At 53.3% G+C, this 17,530-nt stretch overlaps 1 protein-coding gene across 1 annotated transcript; it reads right to left on the bottom strand.

The window, feature by feature from the left end:
• Nucleotides 1–3,869: 3,869 nt before the first annotated feature.
• On the bottom strand, nucleotides 3,870–13,576 carry CENPV (centromere protein V). Its single transcript, XM_047756773.1, has 5 exons — nucleotides 13,194–13,576; nucleotides 11,101–11,199; nucleotides 9,605–9,674; nucleotides 5,036–5,150; nucleotides 3,870–4,186 (listed from the first exon to the last, which is right to left on the bottom strand). The coding sequence occupies exons 1-5, from the start codon at nucleotides 13,562–13,564 to the stop codon at nucleotides 4,062–4,064; spliced, it is 780 nt and encodes a 259-aa protein (XP_047612729.1). The 5' UTR covers nucleotides 13,565–13,576; the 3' UTR covers nucleotides 3,870–4,061.
• Between the last annotated feature and the right edge of the window lie 3,954 nt (nucleotides 13,577–17,530).

Raw genomic sequence — 17,530 nt, 5'->3', positions numbered from 1 at the left:
AAAAGTACCCCAGGTCACAGACAAGATAACACGACACAGCCCAAAAAAGAAAACTGACAATTTGTGAAGATAGATGCAAAATGTAAAAGAAAATATTAGCAAACTGATTCCAGCAGTGTGTCAAAAGAAGGACTACTCCATGACCAAGTACGTACTATTCCAGGAGCAAGAGGGGTCCCGCTCTGGGAAGCCCTTCAACACAACTCATCACACCAACGACTCCAGGAGAAAAGCCATATTCTTGTACGTACAGGTGCTGAAAGACAACGCAATTCAGTCACTGTTCCCAGTGAGAACTTTCGAGAAAAACAGGGGGAAAAGTAACAACTGAAGTATAATGAAGACTATTTACCCACATCTAGGCCCTAAAACTCCGTGGACACGCACGCGGCCACTGTCGTGACCATCAAGGCTGTTCAGGAGGGTGAAGCCGTCGGAGGAGGACGGGAAGAGAGGGCGCTGGGCAGAAACCCCAGAGGCCAAAACATCCGCTCTAATGCAGGAGGGGATCTGGTGAGGCAGCTGGGCACGAGGTATCCTACGGAAATCAACAGACCGGTTTTAATTCGGAATCATGTGACAGCAACGGACATGGGGGGAGAAGCCCCAACTCAGCAGCCTCAAGACTATAAAATACCTAGGAACACATCCCACATACATACGTTCTCTCTGACAGGAGATCTAAATGTTTTTCTTTTTTAGAGCCGCAGCATATGGAGGTTCCCAGGCCACGGGTCTAATTGGAGCTACAGCCGCCGGCCTTTGCCGCAGCCGCAACAACGCAGGATCCGAGCCGTGTCTGCGACCTACACCACAGCTCACAGCAACGCGGGATCCTTCACCCACTAAGCAAGGGGTCAGGAATTAAACCCGAAACCTCACGGTTTCTAGTCAGATGCGTTTCCATTGAGCCGCAACGGGAACTCCAAGATCTGTCTAAATTTTAGTCACTAAAAATCCCAGCTGTCTCTTGCAGAAATGGACAAACTGATCCTAAAACCATATGGAATTGCAAGAGACTCAGAAGCCAAAACAATCTCAAGAAAGCACAGAGCTGGAAGGCTCACATGTCCCGATTTTAAGAACTACTACAAAGACCTAATTAGTAGGAGCTAAAATCATCCGCCTCTTGGAAGGAAACACAAATGTTAACTTTTGTGACCTTGGATGAGGCAACAGCTTCTTAAACGTGACACCCAACACCCAAGCAGCCGAAGACAGGACAGAAAACTCTGTGCATCAAAGGACACCGTCAAGGAAGTGAAACTGGAAAAAGTATTGGCAAATCATCTGTCTGACAAGGACCTGTGCCCAGCACCCTCCCCGTGACGAGGCCTGGTGCCCCAACCTGACTCACGAACTCAGAGCTCTCTCAGTCAAGAGCCCAACAGGACTGTGTATGGCCCTCACGATACCAATTCTAACATTCATCTGAGGAGCTCCCTGGTGGTCTAGTGGTGAGGACTCTGAGCGTTCACTGCTGCGGCCTGGGTTCAATCCCTGGTCTGGGAACTGAGAGCCCACATCAAGTTGCTATATGCTGTGGCCAAAAAAAAAGTATTTTGGTTTTTTTATCTCTTTTTTGGCTGCACTTGTGGCACATGAAAGTGCCCACGTCAGGGATGGAATCCAAGCCACAGCTGCAGCCTATGCCACAGTGCAGTAAGGCTGGATCCTTAACCCACTGTGCCAGGCGGGGGACTGAACGGGAGCTGCCATAGAGAGAAGCTGGATCATTCATCTACTAGACCACAGTGGGAACTCCACCCAATTATTTTAATAAAATTCATTTAGAAGACAAAATAATCCAAGGAAGATATACACTAGCAGATTTTTTTTTAAAGCGCACATCATAAAGCTTTAGGGATTTAGGACTCTGATATAATTGGGACCGTAGAAAAATAAAGTTAAAAAACAACTGAAGTGTCCAGCAACAACCTTATCTAGAAAACACATCTGAAATCACTAAGGGATGGATCAGCCAGGGGAAGAGGTGATGCAATGGTTCTCCATTTTGACGACGGGGAGCTAAACCCGGCCTTGCACCGCTGACCAAGATGAAAAATGAAGGGGAAGTCAGTGGCGAACGAATCCGACTGAGAACCATGAGGTTGCAGGTTTGATCCCTGGCCTGGCTCAGTGGGTGAAGGATCCGGCGTTGCCGTGTGCTGTGGTGTAGGTTGCAGACGTGGCTGGGATCCCGAGTTGCTGTGGCTCTGGCGTAGGCCAGGGGCTACAGCTCCTATTAGACCCCTAGCCTGGGAACCTCCATATGCCAAGGGTGCAGCTCTAGAAAACACACACACAAAAAAAATAAATACAATAAATAAAAAATGAAAACCACTTAAGAACTATATGGTTTTTTGTTTTGTTTTGTTTTGTTTTGTCTTTTTATGCCACACCTGCACACATGGAGGTTCCCAGGCTAGGAGTCTAATCGGAGCTGTAGCCACCGGCCTACACCACAGCCACTGCAATACCAGATCCGAGCTGTGCCTTCGACCACACCACAGCTCACAGCAGTGCCAGATCCTTAACCCACTGAGCAGGGCCAGGGATCGAACCCAAAACCTCGTGGTTCCTAGTCAGATTCGCTTCTGCTGCGCCATGACGGGAACTCCTATGTTTTTTTCTTTTAAGCATCAAAAAACTATGAGAACAGTAGAAGAAAATCAATCTGGGTAGTATGTTTATAAGCTTGATAGGAAGGTACTCCCAAATAAGACATAAACCACAAAAAGCTAGGGGTTCCCTAGGGCATGAGGGCTCAGGATCCTGCATTGTCACTGCTGTTGCACAGGTTCAATCCCTGGCCCAGGAACTTACACATACTTCAGCTGCAAGTGAGGCCAAAAAAAAAACAAAAAACCTCTTTCGTCCAACAGGTTGGTCACAACCATTGTGGAGCAGAGGAAACGAATATAATAGCATCTATGAGGACACAGGTTCGATCCCTGGCCCTGCTCAGTGTCCGGTGTTGCCATGAGCTGTGGTGTGGGTCACAGATGCAGCTTGGATCCCACGTTGCTGTGGCTGTGGTATAGGCCGGCAGCCACAGCTCCAATTCGACTCCTAGCCTGGGAAGCTCCATATGCTGCAGGTTGCAGCCCTACAAAGACAAAAAGAAAAAAGAAAAAAAGAAGGAGTTCCCTTGTGGCCCAGCAGGTTAAGGACTCAACATTGTCACTGCTGTGGCTTGGGTTGCTCTTGTGGTGCAGGTTTGATCCCTGGCCTGGGAACTTCTGCATGCAGCATGTGCAGCCAAAAAAGAAAGAGAAAGTCTTGATTATAACATGAAACAACGTGAAACAAGGAAGGTGGGGGCGGGGAAGCCATCCGAAGACTTCAGAGCTTCCCAATGGCTACAAAATGAACACTGTCCACATCCAGCTTCAGCCTATCTTTCCGGCCGACTCCTTCTTCCCAGGCTCAGAGCTGCTGCTTACAGGTAGAGGGTTCAGTTTTGCCAGATGACGAGGCCTGGGAGTCAGTGTCCCGACAGTGAGAACACAGCCGACCCTGCGGAGCTGTGATGGTCGCCTTTTGTTGCATCTCGTCATTTTTTAAACGTCAGAACCAGATTTCCCTTAAAAAAAAAAAAAAAAAAAAAGGAAGACAGACTCACTCCCACCCCCGGGGCCTCCAAGGGCCGGCCTCTCTCCTCTGAAGGAGCCCTGGCTCCGTTCCCTGCCCAGCTCTCCGGCCTGCGCCCACGAGCCCTCCGGCATCTTTCACAGCGTCTCCTCTGCCTCCCGAGCCTCCCTCCCAAGCCGGAGGGAGATGCCCGCAGCACAGAGGTCGCACCTGCCGCCAAATGGCCTCGGGAGCAAGGCCAAGGCACAAAGGAAAGGATAAGCCACAGGAGCTGCTTTCATGTTAAAAATATTTATTTTGCTAAAAGATCACACAAAAGTCGGGAAGAGATAGAAGGGTATCAACTAGCCTATGTCAAAATCCAAATCCGAGCTGCGGGAGGACAGAGCTGCCGAAGACACTGTGGCCGGGGGGACCTGCAGGGAGGAGGGGGCCGCGGGCCGCCCTCCCCGCCGGGCGGCGGGCGCTCACTCCTTGGACAGGCTCTTGATGGTCTTGTGCTCCCTCATGGCCTTCTCCCAGTCGCTGCCGTTGAACTCCTCGACCACCACGCTGCGCACGGTGCCCTCGTCCAGGCAGTGGGGGGCGATTCCTGCGGGCAAGGGCCCAGCCCGGGTCAGACCTAGCGCCGGCTCTCGGACACTCCCACAGCTGCTCACGGGGCGGCCTCCTGGCTCACCCCCCCAGCTCTCAGGGGCTCAGACGTGCCGAACCGGGGCGGCCGAGGCGGGCATCACTCAGCACCAGCCGGGAGGACAGAAGGGCAGAAAGACTCAAGCGCAGGGCAGTCTCTGGGCCGCAGCCTGGAGGACCCCCAGGCCTCATCCAGGGCTCGGAGGGTGACTTTCTAAGCGTCACACGCCTCCCGGACCGTACAGGATTTTCTATTTTCCAAAAGCCCTTTGTGATCCTCAAGGGAGGCAGGATAGACTCTCCAAGTGACGGATGAGGAGCCAACGAGCTGCTATGGGGAAGCGGGTGTGATGTCACAGCCCCCCACCCTACCCCCACCCATGGCGCAGTCGCCCGCTGCAGGTCTGGAGGCCGCGTCTGGCAGGCCCAGGACCCTAGGGCACCCGCCCTCAACTCCAGGGCAGCTGCTGTCACTCTCAACAGTGTCTAAGGGTTGTGCTGCCCCCACATCCAAGCGAGACCCGAAGAGGGCCCGGGGGTTCTCCTGCTGGTGTTTGAACAGCCAGTTCATTGAAGGGCAGCATAAAGCCCCAGCCGGTCTCCTGCGCCCGCTCCCGCTCTCCTGACCAGCAGGCCACGCCGACCCGGATCTGGACGCCTCTGAAAGGCCCTGCCCGGCTCCACACACCTGCCACCGAGCCCCGTTGCCCTGAGGCTGCGTGGAAAGGGCCCGGCGAGGCGGGCGGGGGCCGGTGTGCCAGCGCCCACCCTCCCAAGCACGCTCAGCCGGCGGGCAGCTGCCACTCACCGAAGCCGCCCGGGTTGGAGCGGGGGGAGTAGAAGCTCTGGACGCCGCATCTCTTGCAGAAGGTGTGCTGCGCCTTGTGCGTGTTGAAGGTGTACGTGGTGATGCTCTCCGCGCCCTGGGAGGCAGACCAGTTGGCATCCACAGAAACACGCCTGGCAGAGGCTGACTGCGGAGAGCCCTCCCGCTGGGCCCAGAGTCACCAGGACACGCCCAGGGTCAGCGGGACAGGACCCCGCAGTCTGGAGCGGGACGCTCAGGCTTCCCCCAGGTCCGCTGCACACAACACCCGGCCTCAGGCCTCGCCTGCGTCCCCGGCCCCCACGTCCCCAGACAGCACTGCTCAAGGAGGACCGAGGAGGAAGGAACATCTGCCAGACGTCAGGGGCAAGGCTAATTTCCTCACTGGACAACACGCGGGCAGCTGGGCGGAGGACGTGGGCAGACAGTTCAGAGAACTGGGTGGAGGGGGGTCGGCCCAGCCCGCGGCGGGAGGGGGGGGGGACCCTCTGTGCCCCAAGGCCCCTCCGCCCCATACCCACCACACCAGAGACAAGTGGTCCCCTGTCCAGAGACGTCTGACTGCACCCCTTCTCCCAAGAAATCAGAGGGACGAGGAGCCGCCCCCCCACCCTCCTGTCCCGCATGTTCCACGCACCCCCCAGCAAGACCCCCCCTGCTGGAGCACATGGCCTGTCACCATCCAACTGCAACACACTGAGCTCTGGTCATTTCTTCTTTCTTGCTGCCCAATCAGACATCACCACCATCCACCACGACGACGCAGCTAATGGTCACCTCTCTTGACCGCTGCATTTGTTTTAGGGCCACATCCGCAGCACATGGAAGTTCCCAGGCTAGAGGCTGAATCGGAGCTGCAGCTGCTGAGCCACATCTGTGATCTACACCACAGCTCACAGCAACGCCGGATCCTTAACCCACTGAGGGAGGCCGGGGGTCGACCCCACGTCCTCGTGGATGCTAGTCGGCGATGCTCATCGGGTTTGTCACCGCTGAGCCACAACGGGAACTCTGACCACTGGATTCCGTACTCGTCCTTCTGAACCTGACCTCTCCGCTCCGCACTTCCCTCCTGAGGACACCTCACTCCCACCTTTCCTCCCTCCCTCGCCATCCTTCTCAGGGGTCTCTGCCTGCTTCTCCTCCCCTGCTGTTCACCTCGCTATAAACGCCATAAACAAACACCGTAAACGAGCATCCCGGGCCCCCTCCCTTCTCTGGCTGCGCCCTTACCCACTGGCCTCCCCCAGCGCGTCCCGAGTCAGGGTGACAGCTCTGCTCCATCGCTGGGGCTCCAGGCGTGCACCCTACTGCCCATCTCATCTACCTGAATGTTCGAGACACCTTCTCAGTGTCTTCAACAAGGAGCCCTGACCGCAGCGCCCCTCCACCCCTGCTTCTCCCGCAGGACCCAGCATCTCCAGTCCACCTGCTGCTCAGAGGCCCAACATCCTCTCCCCCTCTTGACATCCAACCCCACCTCTCAAACAGCGGCTCGCGGGTGTGGACCCAGGACCCGCCACATCACCGTCACCCGGAGCTTGTGGGAAACGTCCGTCTTGCTCCCCAGGCCTGCACGGTCGGGGTGGCTCCGCCCTCTGTTCACGAGGCCTCCAGGTAACGGTGCACACACTGGGGCCTGCGAACACTCTTCCAAGACACACCTGAAAGTCTCTGCTTCCCTCCCGGGCCCATGACTAGCATCCCTCACCTGGCAGCCACCACCTCCGGCTGCCCTCTCATCTCCACACTTGCCTCCTGCCCCCTACCCTCCACACGGCGGCAGCTCTACAGAAATCCTCCCCGGGCTTCGCACCACAAAGCACAGGATCGGTGCCCTCCGCTGGTCCTGCCCCTCTCCCCTCCCAGCGTGGGTGTGCAGCACCCCCAGCCCCTCGGACAGGCCGAGCGCGTGCCTGCAACACTCCGCCTGCCCGAGACCCCCACATTGCCCCAGCTCAACCCCCACCCTGCCAAGCAGCCGCCCGCTGTCCTGTCACACAGCTCTGCTCTCTCTGTCCACACGGCACCTCCGGGCTTCTCCTCATCTCCGTCTCCCCAGAGAAAACCTCAGCTCCATGGGGACAAAGGCCCGGGCTGCCACATTAGCTGGGGGGCTTCAGGGGGGCAGGGCCTGGCACAGGAGGTGCCCCGACAGCACTGCTGAAGCAAGGATAGGCTCTGCACTTGACTCAGAAGAGCAGAGAGTGAACTGCTCCTTCCACAGGCTGGGCCGAAGAAGAGCGAGCTGGGAAGTGACCGAAGAGCAGGCCCGCAGGGGGCGACTGTCAATTTCTGAGTCTAGAGCCCTGGTGTCCTCGGGAGCCGCCTGTCACCAGGGCTCAGGGCCACAGCCCCCAGCTGGCCCAGAGAAGGGCTTGCGCCCACCTGCCCCGCCAACACGCAAGGCAAAGGGTCAAGGGCAAATGGCCGGAGCAGGGACAGACCGCCCAGACTGTCTGGGGGACATTCGGCGAGCCCCTCCTCCTAGACTCTGCAGGGCGGCCGCCCAAGGCCGGGAGCACAGACAGGACCAAGGCTGGCTCTGGAGGCCCTCCCGGCAGGCACAGGTGACCACACCAAAGCCGGAACGTCAGCCAGCGCACAGCGGAGCCACGGGAACCAGGACAAACCAGAGCCCCGGCCCACCCCACGTTGGCAAAGCCTGCTGTAAAGCCTGCTGAAGCCTTTTGAAAGTGTGTATTCTTAGATAGAGGTTCCCAGGCTAGGGGGTGAACTGGAGCATCAGCTGCCGGCCTCCACCACAGCCACAGCCACAGCCACAGCCAGGCCAGATCCAAGCCACGTCTGTGACCTACACCACAGCTCACGGAAACACCAGATCCTTAACCCACCAAGCAAGGCCAGGGATTGAACCCGCAAACTCACAGTTCCTAGTCAGGTCTGTTTCCGCTACACCACAAGGGGAACGCCCCTAAAGTCTGTATTCTTTGACCAGAGGTTTTACTTCTAACAGAATCGATTCAAAGAAATAATTTCTAAATTTTGAAGATTTATACACAGCGAGGTTCATGATGGCTTGTTTAAAACTGGGGAAAAAAAGAATTCTGGCTGTAGCAGAGTGGGTCAAGAATCTGACTACAAGGAGTTCCCGTTGTGGCTCAGTGGTTAACAAATCTGACTAGGAACCATGAGGTTGCGGGTTCGATTCCTGGCCTTGCTCAGTGGGTTAAGGATCCGGTGTTGCTGTGAGCTGTGGTGTAGGTGGCAGATGTGGCTCTGGTGTAGGTGGCAGATGTGGCTCAGATCCCGCACTGCAGTGGCTGTGGTATAAGCTGGCAGCTACGGCCCCGATTAGACTCTCAGCCTGGGAACCTCCATATGCCAGAACCTCCATATGCCGCAGGAGCGGCCCTAGAAACTGCAAAAAGACAAAAAAAAAAAAAATCCAACTACAGCGGCTAGGGTTGCTGTGGAGGTGTGGGTTCGATCCCCAGCCCAGCACAGTGGGTTATAGGATCCAGTGTTGCCGCAGGTTCGGTGCAGGTTGCAGCTGTGGTTCAGATTCAATCACCGGCCCAGGAACTTCCATATGCTGTGGGTGCAGCTGTTAAAAAAAAAAACTGCACTCAACCTAGAAGTTCAAATGTAGAAAACTGCTTGTGGTACATTCATATAACTAAATATGCTGCAGACACAAGAGGAATTACATAAGTAAACTAGGAATGGTTGTGGGGGAGGAAGGAACCGGGGGCTGAGGGACAGTGAAGGGAAGGCCTTTCACCGTGTATACACATACTCTGTTCCTTCCGAATCTGGTACCAAGCACAAAAAATTCCCTCAAAATGATAAAGTTAAAAAAAACCTTAAAGGGAGTTCCCTGGAGGCCTAGTGATTAAAGGATCGGGTGTTGTCACCGCTGTAGCTCGAGTCACAGCTGTGCCACAGATTCAGTCCCTGGCCCGGGAACTTCTGCATGCCATGGGTGCAGTCAAAAAAATTGTTTTTATTCATTTAGTTTCACTGGGAAAAGAAAAGGTAAAATTCTACTTTGATAAAAACATGTATGATACTTTTTTTTTTTTGCATTTTAGGGCCACACCTGCCCTATGGAGGTTTCCAGGCTAGGAGCTGAATCAGAGCCACAGCTGCCGGCCACAGCCACAGCCACATCTATTCAGGATCTGAGCCGCGTCTGTGACCCACCCCACAGCTCACAGCAACGGAGGATCCCTAACCCACTGAGCAAGGCCAGGGATTGAACTCGCATCCTCATGGGTCCTCGTCGTGATTGTTAACCACCAAGCCAGGAAGGGAGCTCCCTATGACCCATTTAGGTGGATCCATGTCCGAAATAATACACAAGGGTCTTTACCAAAACACGACAAGTGGTTCCCTTGAGGATGGGATTTGGGCGACGTTATTTATTTTTTGATCCTTTGTGTTTGCATATGCTTCCATTGTACTACCAAATACGTATCCAAAATATAAAGAGGAAAAATAACATAACCTTTTAAAAAGAAGCAGGAAAGCGGGTGAAGAGAGACATGAAGCCCGGGCACTCCGCAGCGGCAGGCTCTTGGCACTCACCTTCAGGAGCTTGAAGCGAGAGGCGGGGACAATGAAGTGTCTATTCTGCTTCTTCTTACAGATGCTGCAGCTGCAGAAAGACAAGTGCAGACCCCAGGCTGTCAACAGCCACCTGCACACTCCAAGTATCAAGGGGGGTGCCCAACCTGCCACACCCAAGAGCCAGCTGACCCCCCCAGAGGTGAGGCGTCTTTCAGTGCCACCCAGAGGAGGGCAGCAGGCAAGAGGGCCAGCCTCCTGGGGCCTCAGCCCTGCGTGTACCACCACCTGCCACGAGGCCGTGACCCCTCAGAAAACCAGGACCTGCAGAACTGCGTTCCTGTCGCCCATCCCAGTTTATTACAGTGGAAAGAACTGCCAGAATCTGCAGACCCCGGAAACAAGGACCTGGCACTGCTCGGACCTTACGCCTCTGGGACACGCTCACCAAAAGCCACCAAGGAAGCTCAGGCTTCCCTACCCTCATCTGCACCTCGCAGGAAGCCCAGCTCGTGTCCAGCGGGTCCTCAGCATCCCGTCCCCGGAATTAAATCTAAGTCCATTCTTTTCGGTCCTCCTTTTAAAAATGCTAAGTTCGAACAGAATCCTCCAATGACTTAGTTCACGGAGCTGCTGCTTCTGCGGGGGCTGCACTGTTTGAAGTCTGGTCTGGGCCCCATGGGAGGAATTCCATGGTATTGGGCGACTATGCAGGCATAACTCAGGCATCACTCCACCAAGGGCAGAAAGGACTGGATCCTAGAGAGAAGTCAGTTATCGGCCCACTACAGGTCCCTGTTCTACCACAGCAACCGAGGAGGTGCCAAGCGCAGGCCCACCACAGACCCTGCAACATCACCTGCCTCACCTGGAAGGAGGAGGCCAGGAGGACAGCGAGCCTCCAGGTGTGCAGCCCTCACCTCACCCAGCTCTGGACTCCCGGGGATTCTGCCCACGGCTCTTCGTTTGGTCCCAGCCCGACCGTCTCCAGGAAACCAGGCCACCACCCAGCAGTGACATTCGTCGGCAGGGCACGCAGCTGGGCACAAGTCAAGGCCCCTGGACCACGGCCCCACACACAGCAGGCTGCTATTTTCAGCCTCCCCCCATCTTTTTATTGCGTTTTAGGGCTGCCATATGGAGCTTCCCAGGCTAGGGGTCAAATCACAGCTGCAGCTGCCGGTCCACACCACAGCCACAGCAACACCGGATCCTTAACCCACTGAGCGAGGCCAGGGCTCGAACCCACAACCTCATGGTTCCTAGTTGGATTTGTTTCCACTGAGCCACAACAGGAACTCCCCTCCCCCATCTCTTAAAAGAATTTATCATTGAACCCGTCTCACATACACAAAAGGAAACGAACAGAACGTGAACCCGCTCGTCCCCGTCACGTGACTTCACCAGCACCCTCACAATGGCCGTCTGTACCCCACCTCCTCAGACGAGGCGGAAGCAACCCTCCAGCACTCGAACCCTCACGTCCTTTCTAGCAACTTGGAAGAGAAAACACTCACTTGCAGTCAAAGATGTGCAGGTCTGCCGAGGCCCAAACTTCAAAGCGCACCGCCCCGCAGTGGCAGCCTCCTGTGTGTTTCACCAGGCCCTGGTATTCGCTGAACAGAACAAAAAACACAACAATCAGGAAGATGGCAATTTCCGAAGAGTCAGGCCATTGTTGACAGCAAGCAGCAAGATGGGGCAGAGGTCCTCCGGAGACACCCAGCTGCACGCCTGCCCTTGGGGAGACACCGTCAAATTCATACAACGACGCAGCCCCGTCTCTGCCTGTGAGCTCGCCTTTCTCCATTTCTTCTATTTGGTTAAGTTGTGAAATAAGACATTCCAAAATCATGGAAAATGAGAAGCGGGTGGAAGATCCTAATCCAGCCACCGGGACATGTTTACTTCACGGCAAATACTTAGAGATTCTTTTCACAAGCTAGGCGGGGGAGAGGGCAGTAAGCAAGATACAGCAGACGTGGCTCCGGGCTTTACTGACTTTTCGCAGCCATCAAACAGATTAACAGGAATAACATTTACACAACCGTGATAAAGGCGGTACAGGCTGCTCCGATAGAGAAAGGCGAGCGGACCCAACCGCGTCTGCTGGTGCCGAAAAGCCTTCGGAGAAGGTGAACAAAAGGCTCCTGGGATTCTGCTATGTTCCCCTCCAGTATTTTGCACAAACATGACTCTTCACAGAGCTATCCACACCTTACGCACAATTTTTATCCTTTTAAAACTTACTACATGTATGTTAGGCCCTTAATTAACCGTGAACACTTGATAAATCAGACTGCTTTCCGAAAGGGCTGAACACAGAGAAAACATTTCACTGTGCCGTCTCAAGTAATAATTATAGGAAAAATAGCTCACTGAAGTTTTAATTTGCATTTATTGGGTTATTAAGACTGAATGCTTTTTCGCATTTCTGTACCAGCTGAATCCGTTCACTTGATGTATTTAAATTTTCTTCTGCTTTCCCAAATGCTTACTGTAAAAAATTCAGTAAGTATGAATTACTGCATAATTATATATACTGTAAAATTTAATTTACAACATCTGATGTTAAAAATCAAAGTCTCCTAAATCCTAACACCCAGAGGGATGCACAGTTAAGTATCTGCTATATGTGCCTCCAGACTTTCTTCCATGCAATAATGTTTTAACAATAACAGTGAAGAGGTAGTTATATATTTTTAACTTAGCGAGTTTTGGTTTCTTTTTAACAAAGGTATGCAACTTGCACCAATCTGATAGGTAAAAAAAAATCCCACCCTTTTTTGTCAACGTTTAAAAATCCTTCTCTTGATCATCTGTCAGTCAGCGCTCAAGTAAAAAATTACTTCGAGTTTGCGTTGTACATTTCTGAGATCTTGATATCCCCCCACTCAGCAGCAGCTGGCACAGCTGAGGACCTCGAAAATGCTGCTGTAGAGAAATTGTTCAGCTCATAGTCCAAGATGATGGATGAGAAAGTGAAGCACAGGGAAAACCAAATATTCCATCTCTGGAGAAGATTCATCCTAACGCGGAGAATTTCTTATGGAACAAGGACAAAGGACATTTTTGTCCAAGAAAAGGACTAATCCTCAGGTTGTTATGCAACTGTTAGGTTGTTTCGTTTTCTCGGGGGGTGGGGGGGGGTTCAGCTTGAAATGATGGGTCCTGAGAGACTCAGGGCGCTAAAGCACGTCCCTGCCGCACAGCTGTTCTACGGGGCAGCAGGGGCCCATGGAGACCGGGACCCCCGGAACTTAGGGCTCACGGCTCACGCCTCGGCCGCCCTGAGGTCCCGCCCGCGGCGGTTGCGAACCGGCGGCCCGCACGCTCCTCCCCGCGAGACGCGCACACAATAACGGGCGCCCGGTCCCCGCACAGTCCCAGCTCCCCCGGGCCCTGCCGCCCCTCCCGGCCGCTCTCCACACCCGTGCGCAAACCCCAAAGCGGCTCCGGGACCGGGGCAGCCGGGCGCCCCTCTTCCCGGGAAGGCCGGCCGCTCGGGCGCCAGGCGCGGGCCGGACGCCTCGGCCTTTGTCCGGCCGGTGCGGCGGCTCGAGCGCCGCGGGAGACGTTACGGGCGCCGGCCCGGCCGCGCCGCACTCACTAGGTGTCCAGCAGCAGCTTGGCGGCGCCCTCGAAGCTGAGCCTCTGCCGCTTCTGGAACGTCTCCCAGCGCTCCCGCTGCTCGCCCAGGTCCAGCTCGGACGCCGAGGGCGCCGCGGGCGGAGGCGGGGGCAGCGGCGGCTCCGGCGGCGGCTCCCCGGGGCCCGCCTCCGGCGCCCGCGGCGACGACTGCGGCCGCCGCTTGGCCGACGGCTGCCTCGTCGCTGCCCGGCTCCCGCCCCCCGTCTGGCCCGCGGGTGGCCGTGCGCGGCCGGCAGCGGGGGCCGAGGCGGCGGCCGCAGGGGCCCTGGAGGCCCCGGTCCGCTTCTGCCCGCGTGGCTTGGCCGCCGCGCCGCTCCTCGCCCGCCGCATGGCTCCCGCAGCCTGGCGCGCAGGCCTCGCCGCCGCGCGTCCCCGCTCCGCGCGCGCTCGCTGCGCCCACGCGCCCCCGCCGCCCGCGCGCGCCCGCTGCCCCGCCGGCCCAGGGACCGCGGCGCCCGCCCGGCCGGTACTTGGCCCGGCGCACCGCACCCAGCCCGCCCCCCGCCGCGGGGCCTGCACCTGCGCCGCCCCGGCCCGCAGGCCCTGTGGGACCGCGCCTGGGCCCTCCTACCCCGACACCAGGAGCCTCTTGGCAGGTGCCGAGGCGCCTCCGCGCCCCCAACCCGAGGGCTTCTTCCTACCCTGCTGAGTCCTGAATTCAGAGCCACTTCTGCGCAGACACCCCGGGACGACTTCACCTCTCACATGTGGAGGACAGCACCTGCCTGGCAGGAGCTACGCGGCGCCTGGGGAGCTAATCTGGGTAAACGGCCAGGCACCTGCAGCTGCGGGACACACAGCAGGTGCAATCACTGATCCTAAACTTGGACTTTTCAGCCAGATTATAAAGCAGCATCTTTAGGATTCCCTCTCGGCTCAGCAGGTTAAGGATCTGCGTTGTCACTGCTCTGGTGCGGGTTCTGTCCCTGACCTGGGAACATCCGCACGCCAGGAGTGTGGCCAAAAATAAATAAATAAAATAGAACAACGTCTTTAAAAATAAATTAAAAAACAAAACAAAACAGAACAGCGACTTCAGAATCTCAATGGGCAGCAGATCCTTCTAATATAATAAATGAATTCTGCACCAAATCCCATTATGATGGTTTTGTTGAAAATGGTACCAAAGTTTAAAGACAAAAATCTTGAGACGCACTAATGGAACCCAAGTATTTTCCAAACCTATTTTGCTCCTCTATTTTATTCATATCTTCAAAGAAATAACGTTCTTTTACTCATTTTTCTACATTTTTGTTTTCTACTCCCTTAATGTCAACATTCCTTTTTGTTTTTATCTTACCGTTAGTTCGTTTATTGACTAATACATAGTTCCTTTATTTTTAGTATTTGGTAATAAAATATTAATGACTACAAATTTTCCTCTGAGTATAGCTTTAGCTGTGTGGATTAGAGTTTCACTGAAGGAATAGTTTATATGCAGCAAAATGCACATATCTTAAATATACAGCTTATGTAATGGCCACCAATTTAAATATTGACTATTTCCAGCACTCCAGAGAGTTTCTCTCAGGTTAAAGAAAACACAGGGGAGCACATCTTTTTTTTTTTTTTTTTTTTTTTTTTTGCTTTTTAGAGCTGCACTCGCTGCACATGGAGATTCTCAGGCTAGGGGTCAAATCAAGAGCTGTAGCTGCCAGCCTATGCCACAGGCTCAGCAATGAGGGATCCGAGCCACATCTGCCACCTATACCACAGCTCATGGCAACCCCAGATCCTCAACCCATTGAGCAAGGCGAGGAACAGAACCCATAACCTCATGGTTCTGAGTCGGATTTGTTTCCACTGCGCCATGATGGGAACTCCGGGACCACTACTCTGACTTGAATCACCAGAGCTTGGTTTTACCTATTCCTGAAGCTTTAAAAATAGCATGTACTCTTTTTTTTTTTTCTTTTTTTTCTTTTTAGGGCTGCATCTGTGGCATACGGAAGTTCCCAGGCTAGGAATCAAATCAGAGCTACAGCTGCTGGTGGGATCTGAGCTGCACCTGCTATCTACACCACAGCTCACAGCAACGCCAGATCCTCAACCCACTAAGCAAGGCCGGGGATCAAACCCGCAAGCTCATGGATCCTGGTCAGGTTGGTTAACCGCTGAGCCACGAAGAGGACTCCAGCATGTACTCTTTTATGTCCAACATCTTTCACTCAGCATACTGTTTCTGAGCATCATCTGGGGTGTTCTGTGTACCATGGGTTTTGTCTTCGCTGTGTAATACAGTTCACTCTCCTGTTGATGGACATCTGGGTTGTGTGGGGGCAATTATGAATAAAGTGCATTTCAGCATATGCTTAGGAGTGGAATTGCTGGATCATGGATTATCAGAAGGTTTTTTTCAAGAACTGCTAAACAGCCTTCCAAAAGCCTGTACCGTTTTATACTCCACCGGCAACGTCTGAGAGTCACAGGTGCGCCACACCCCCATGACATTTGATATGGTCAGTCTTCTTAAATTTAGCTTTCCTGTATAAACAAAACAAAAAGGCAACCCACAGAATGGAAGAAAATATCTGCAAATGACACGACTGACAAGGGATTAATTTACAACATATACAAGCAGTATAAAAAAAATTTAAAAATGGGCAGGAGTTCCCACTGTGGCTCAGTGGTCAGCGAACCTGACTAGCATCCATGAGGACGCAGGTTCGCTCCCTGGCCTCGATCAGTGGGTTAAGGATCCTGTGTTGCTGTGGCTGTGGTGTAGGCCAGCGGCTACAGCTCCGATTCCTAGCCTGGGAATCCCATATGCCGTGGGTGAGGCCCTAAAAAGACAAAAAACCAAAAAAAAAAAAAGAAAAAAGGCAGATCTAAGTAGACATCTCTCCAAAGAAGACATACAGATGGCTAACATGCACGTGGAAAAATGCTCAACATTGCCAATCATTAGAAAAACCAAATCAAAACTACAAAGACGGGAGTTCCTGCTGTGGCTCAGAGGTAATGAACCTGACTAGTACTCATGAGGATGTGAGTTCAATCCCTAGCCTTGTTCTGTGGGTTAAGGATCTGTGTTGCCATGAGCTCGGAGCTGTGGGGTAGGTCGCAGATGCAGCTCACATCCTGCGTTGCAGTGGCTGGGGCTGGGGCTGACAGGTGCAGCTCCAATTCAACCCCTAGCCTGGGAACTTCCATATGCTGCAGGTTCGGCCCTAAAAAAAGCAAAACAAACTAACAAAAACTATAAAGAGGTATCACCTCACTTTGGTCAGAATGGCCATTATCGAGAAGTCTACAAATAAAAAATGCTGGGAGTGCCCGGTGGCTCAATGGGTTAAGTATACAGCATTGTCACTGCTGTGGCTCAGGTCTGATCCCTGGCCTGGAAACTTCCACATGCTTCAGGTGTGGCCAAAAAAATTGAGTAAATGCAGAAGAGGATGTGAAGAAAGAGGAACGCTCCTGCACTGTTGGTGGGAAATGGGTGCAGCCACTGTGGAGAACAGCACGGAGGTTCCCCAAGAAACTAAAAGTAGTTACCATATGATTCCACAATACCACTCCTGGGCTTATATCCAGATAAAACTATAATTCAAAGAGAGACATGCACCCCAATGTTCACTGCACCACTGTTCACAATAGCTGAGACATGGAAGCAACCTAGATGGCCATCAACAGACGGATGGACAAAGAGGTGGTACGTACATACAGTGGAATGTCACTCAGTCATAAAAAAGGATGGACACGCCATTTGCGGCAACATGGATGGACCTGGAAATTATCACAGCAAGTGAAGGAAGCTAGACAGAGAAGGACAAATATCCTATGGCATTGCTTACATGTTGAATATGAAAAAAAAATACACATTAAACTTATTTACAAAACAGAAAGAGACTCAAAGACACAGAAAACAAACTTACGGTTACCAAAAGAGAAATGAGGGGGAGGGATAAACTTAGAAGGTTAAGATAAACATATACACACTACTGTGTATAAAGTCGATCATCAACAAGGACCGACTGTGTAACACCGGGAGCTCTACTGAATGTTTTGTAAAAACCTCTAAGGGGAAAGAATCTGAAAAAAGACTCATATATATATATATATATATATATATATATATACACACACATATATATATTTATATATTATATATAAAAATAAAATTGAATCATTGAGCTGTATGCCTGAAACTCCATACTGTAAATCAACTATACCGCAATTAAAACAATAAATAAAAATAGGGCTTTCCTCTGTGGTACAGTGGATTAAGGATCCGGAGTTGCCACAGCTGTGGTGCAGGTCGCAGATGCAGTTCTGACTCCGTCCCTGGCCTGG

This window comes from Phacochoerus africanus, chromosome 14 (genome assembly GCF_016906955.1).
Source record: "Phacochoerus africanus isolate WHEZ1 chromosome 14, ROS_Pafr_v1, whole genome shotgun sequence".
NCBI lineage: Eukaryota > Metazoa > Chordata > Mammalia > Artiodactyla > Suidae > Phacochoerus > Phacochoerus africanus.
Note: the sequence above shows the minus strand (reverse complement) of the source record. Positions and strands in the feature narration are given on the sequence as shown.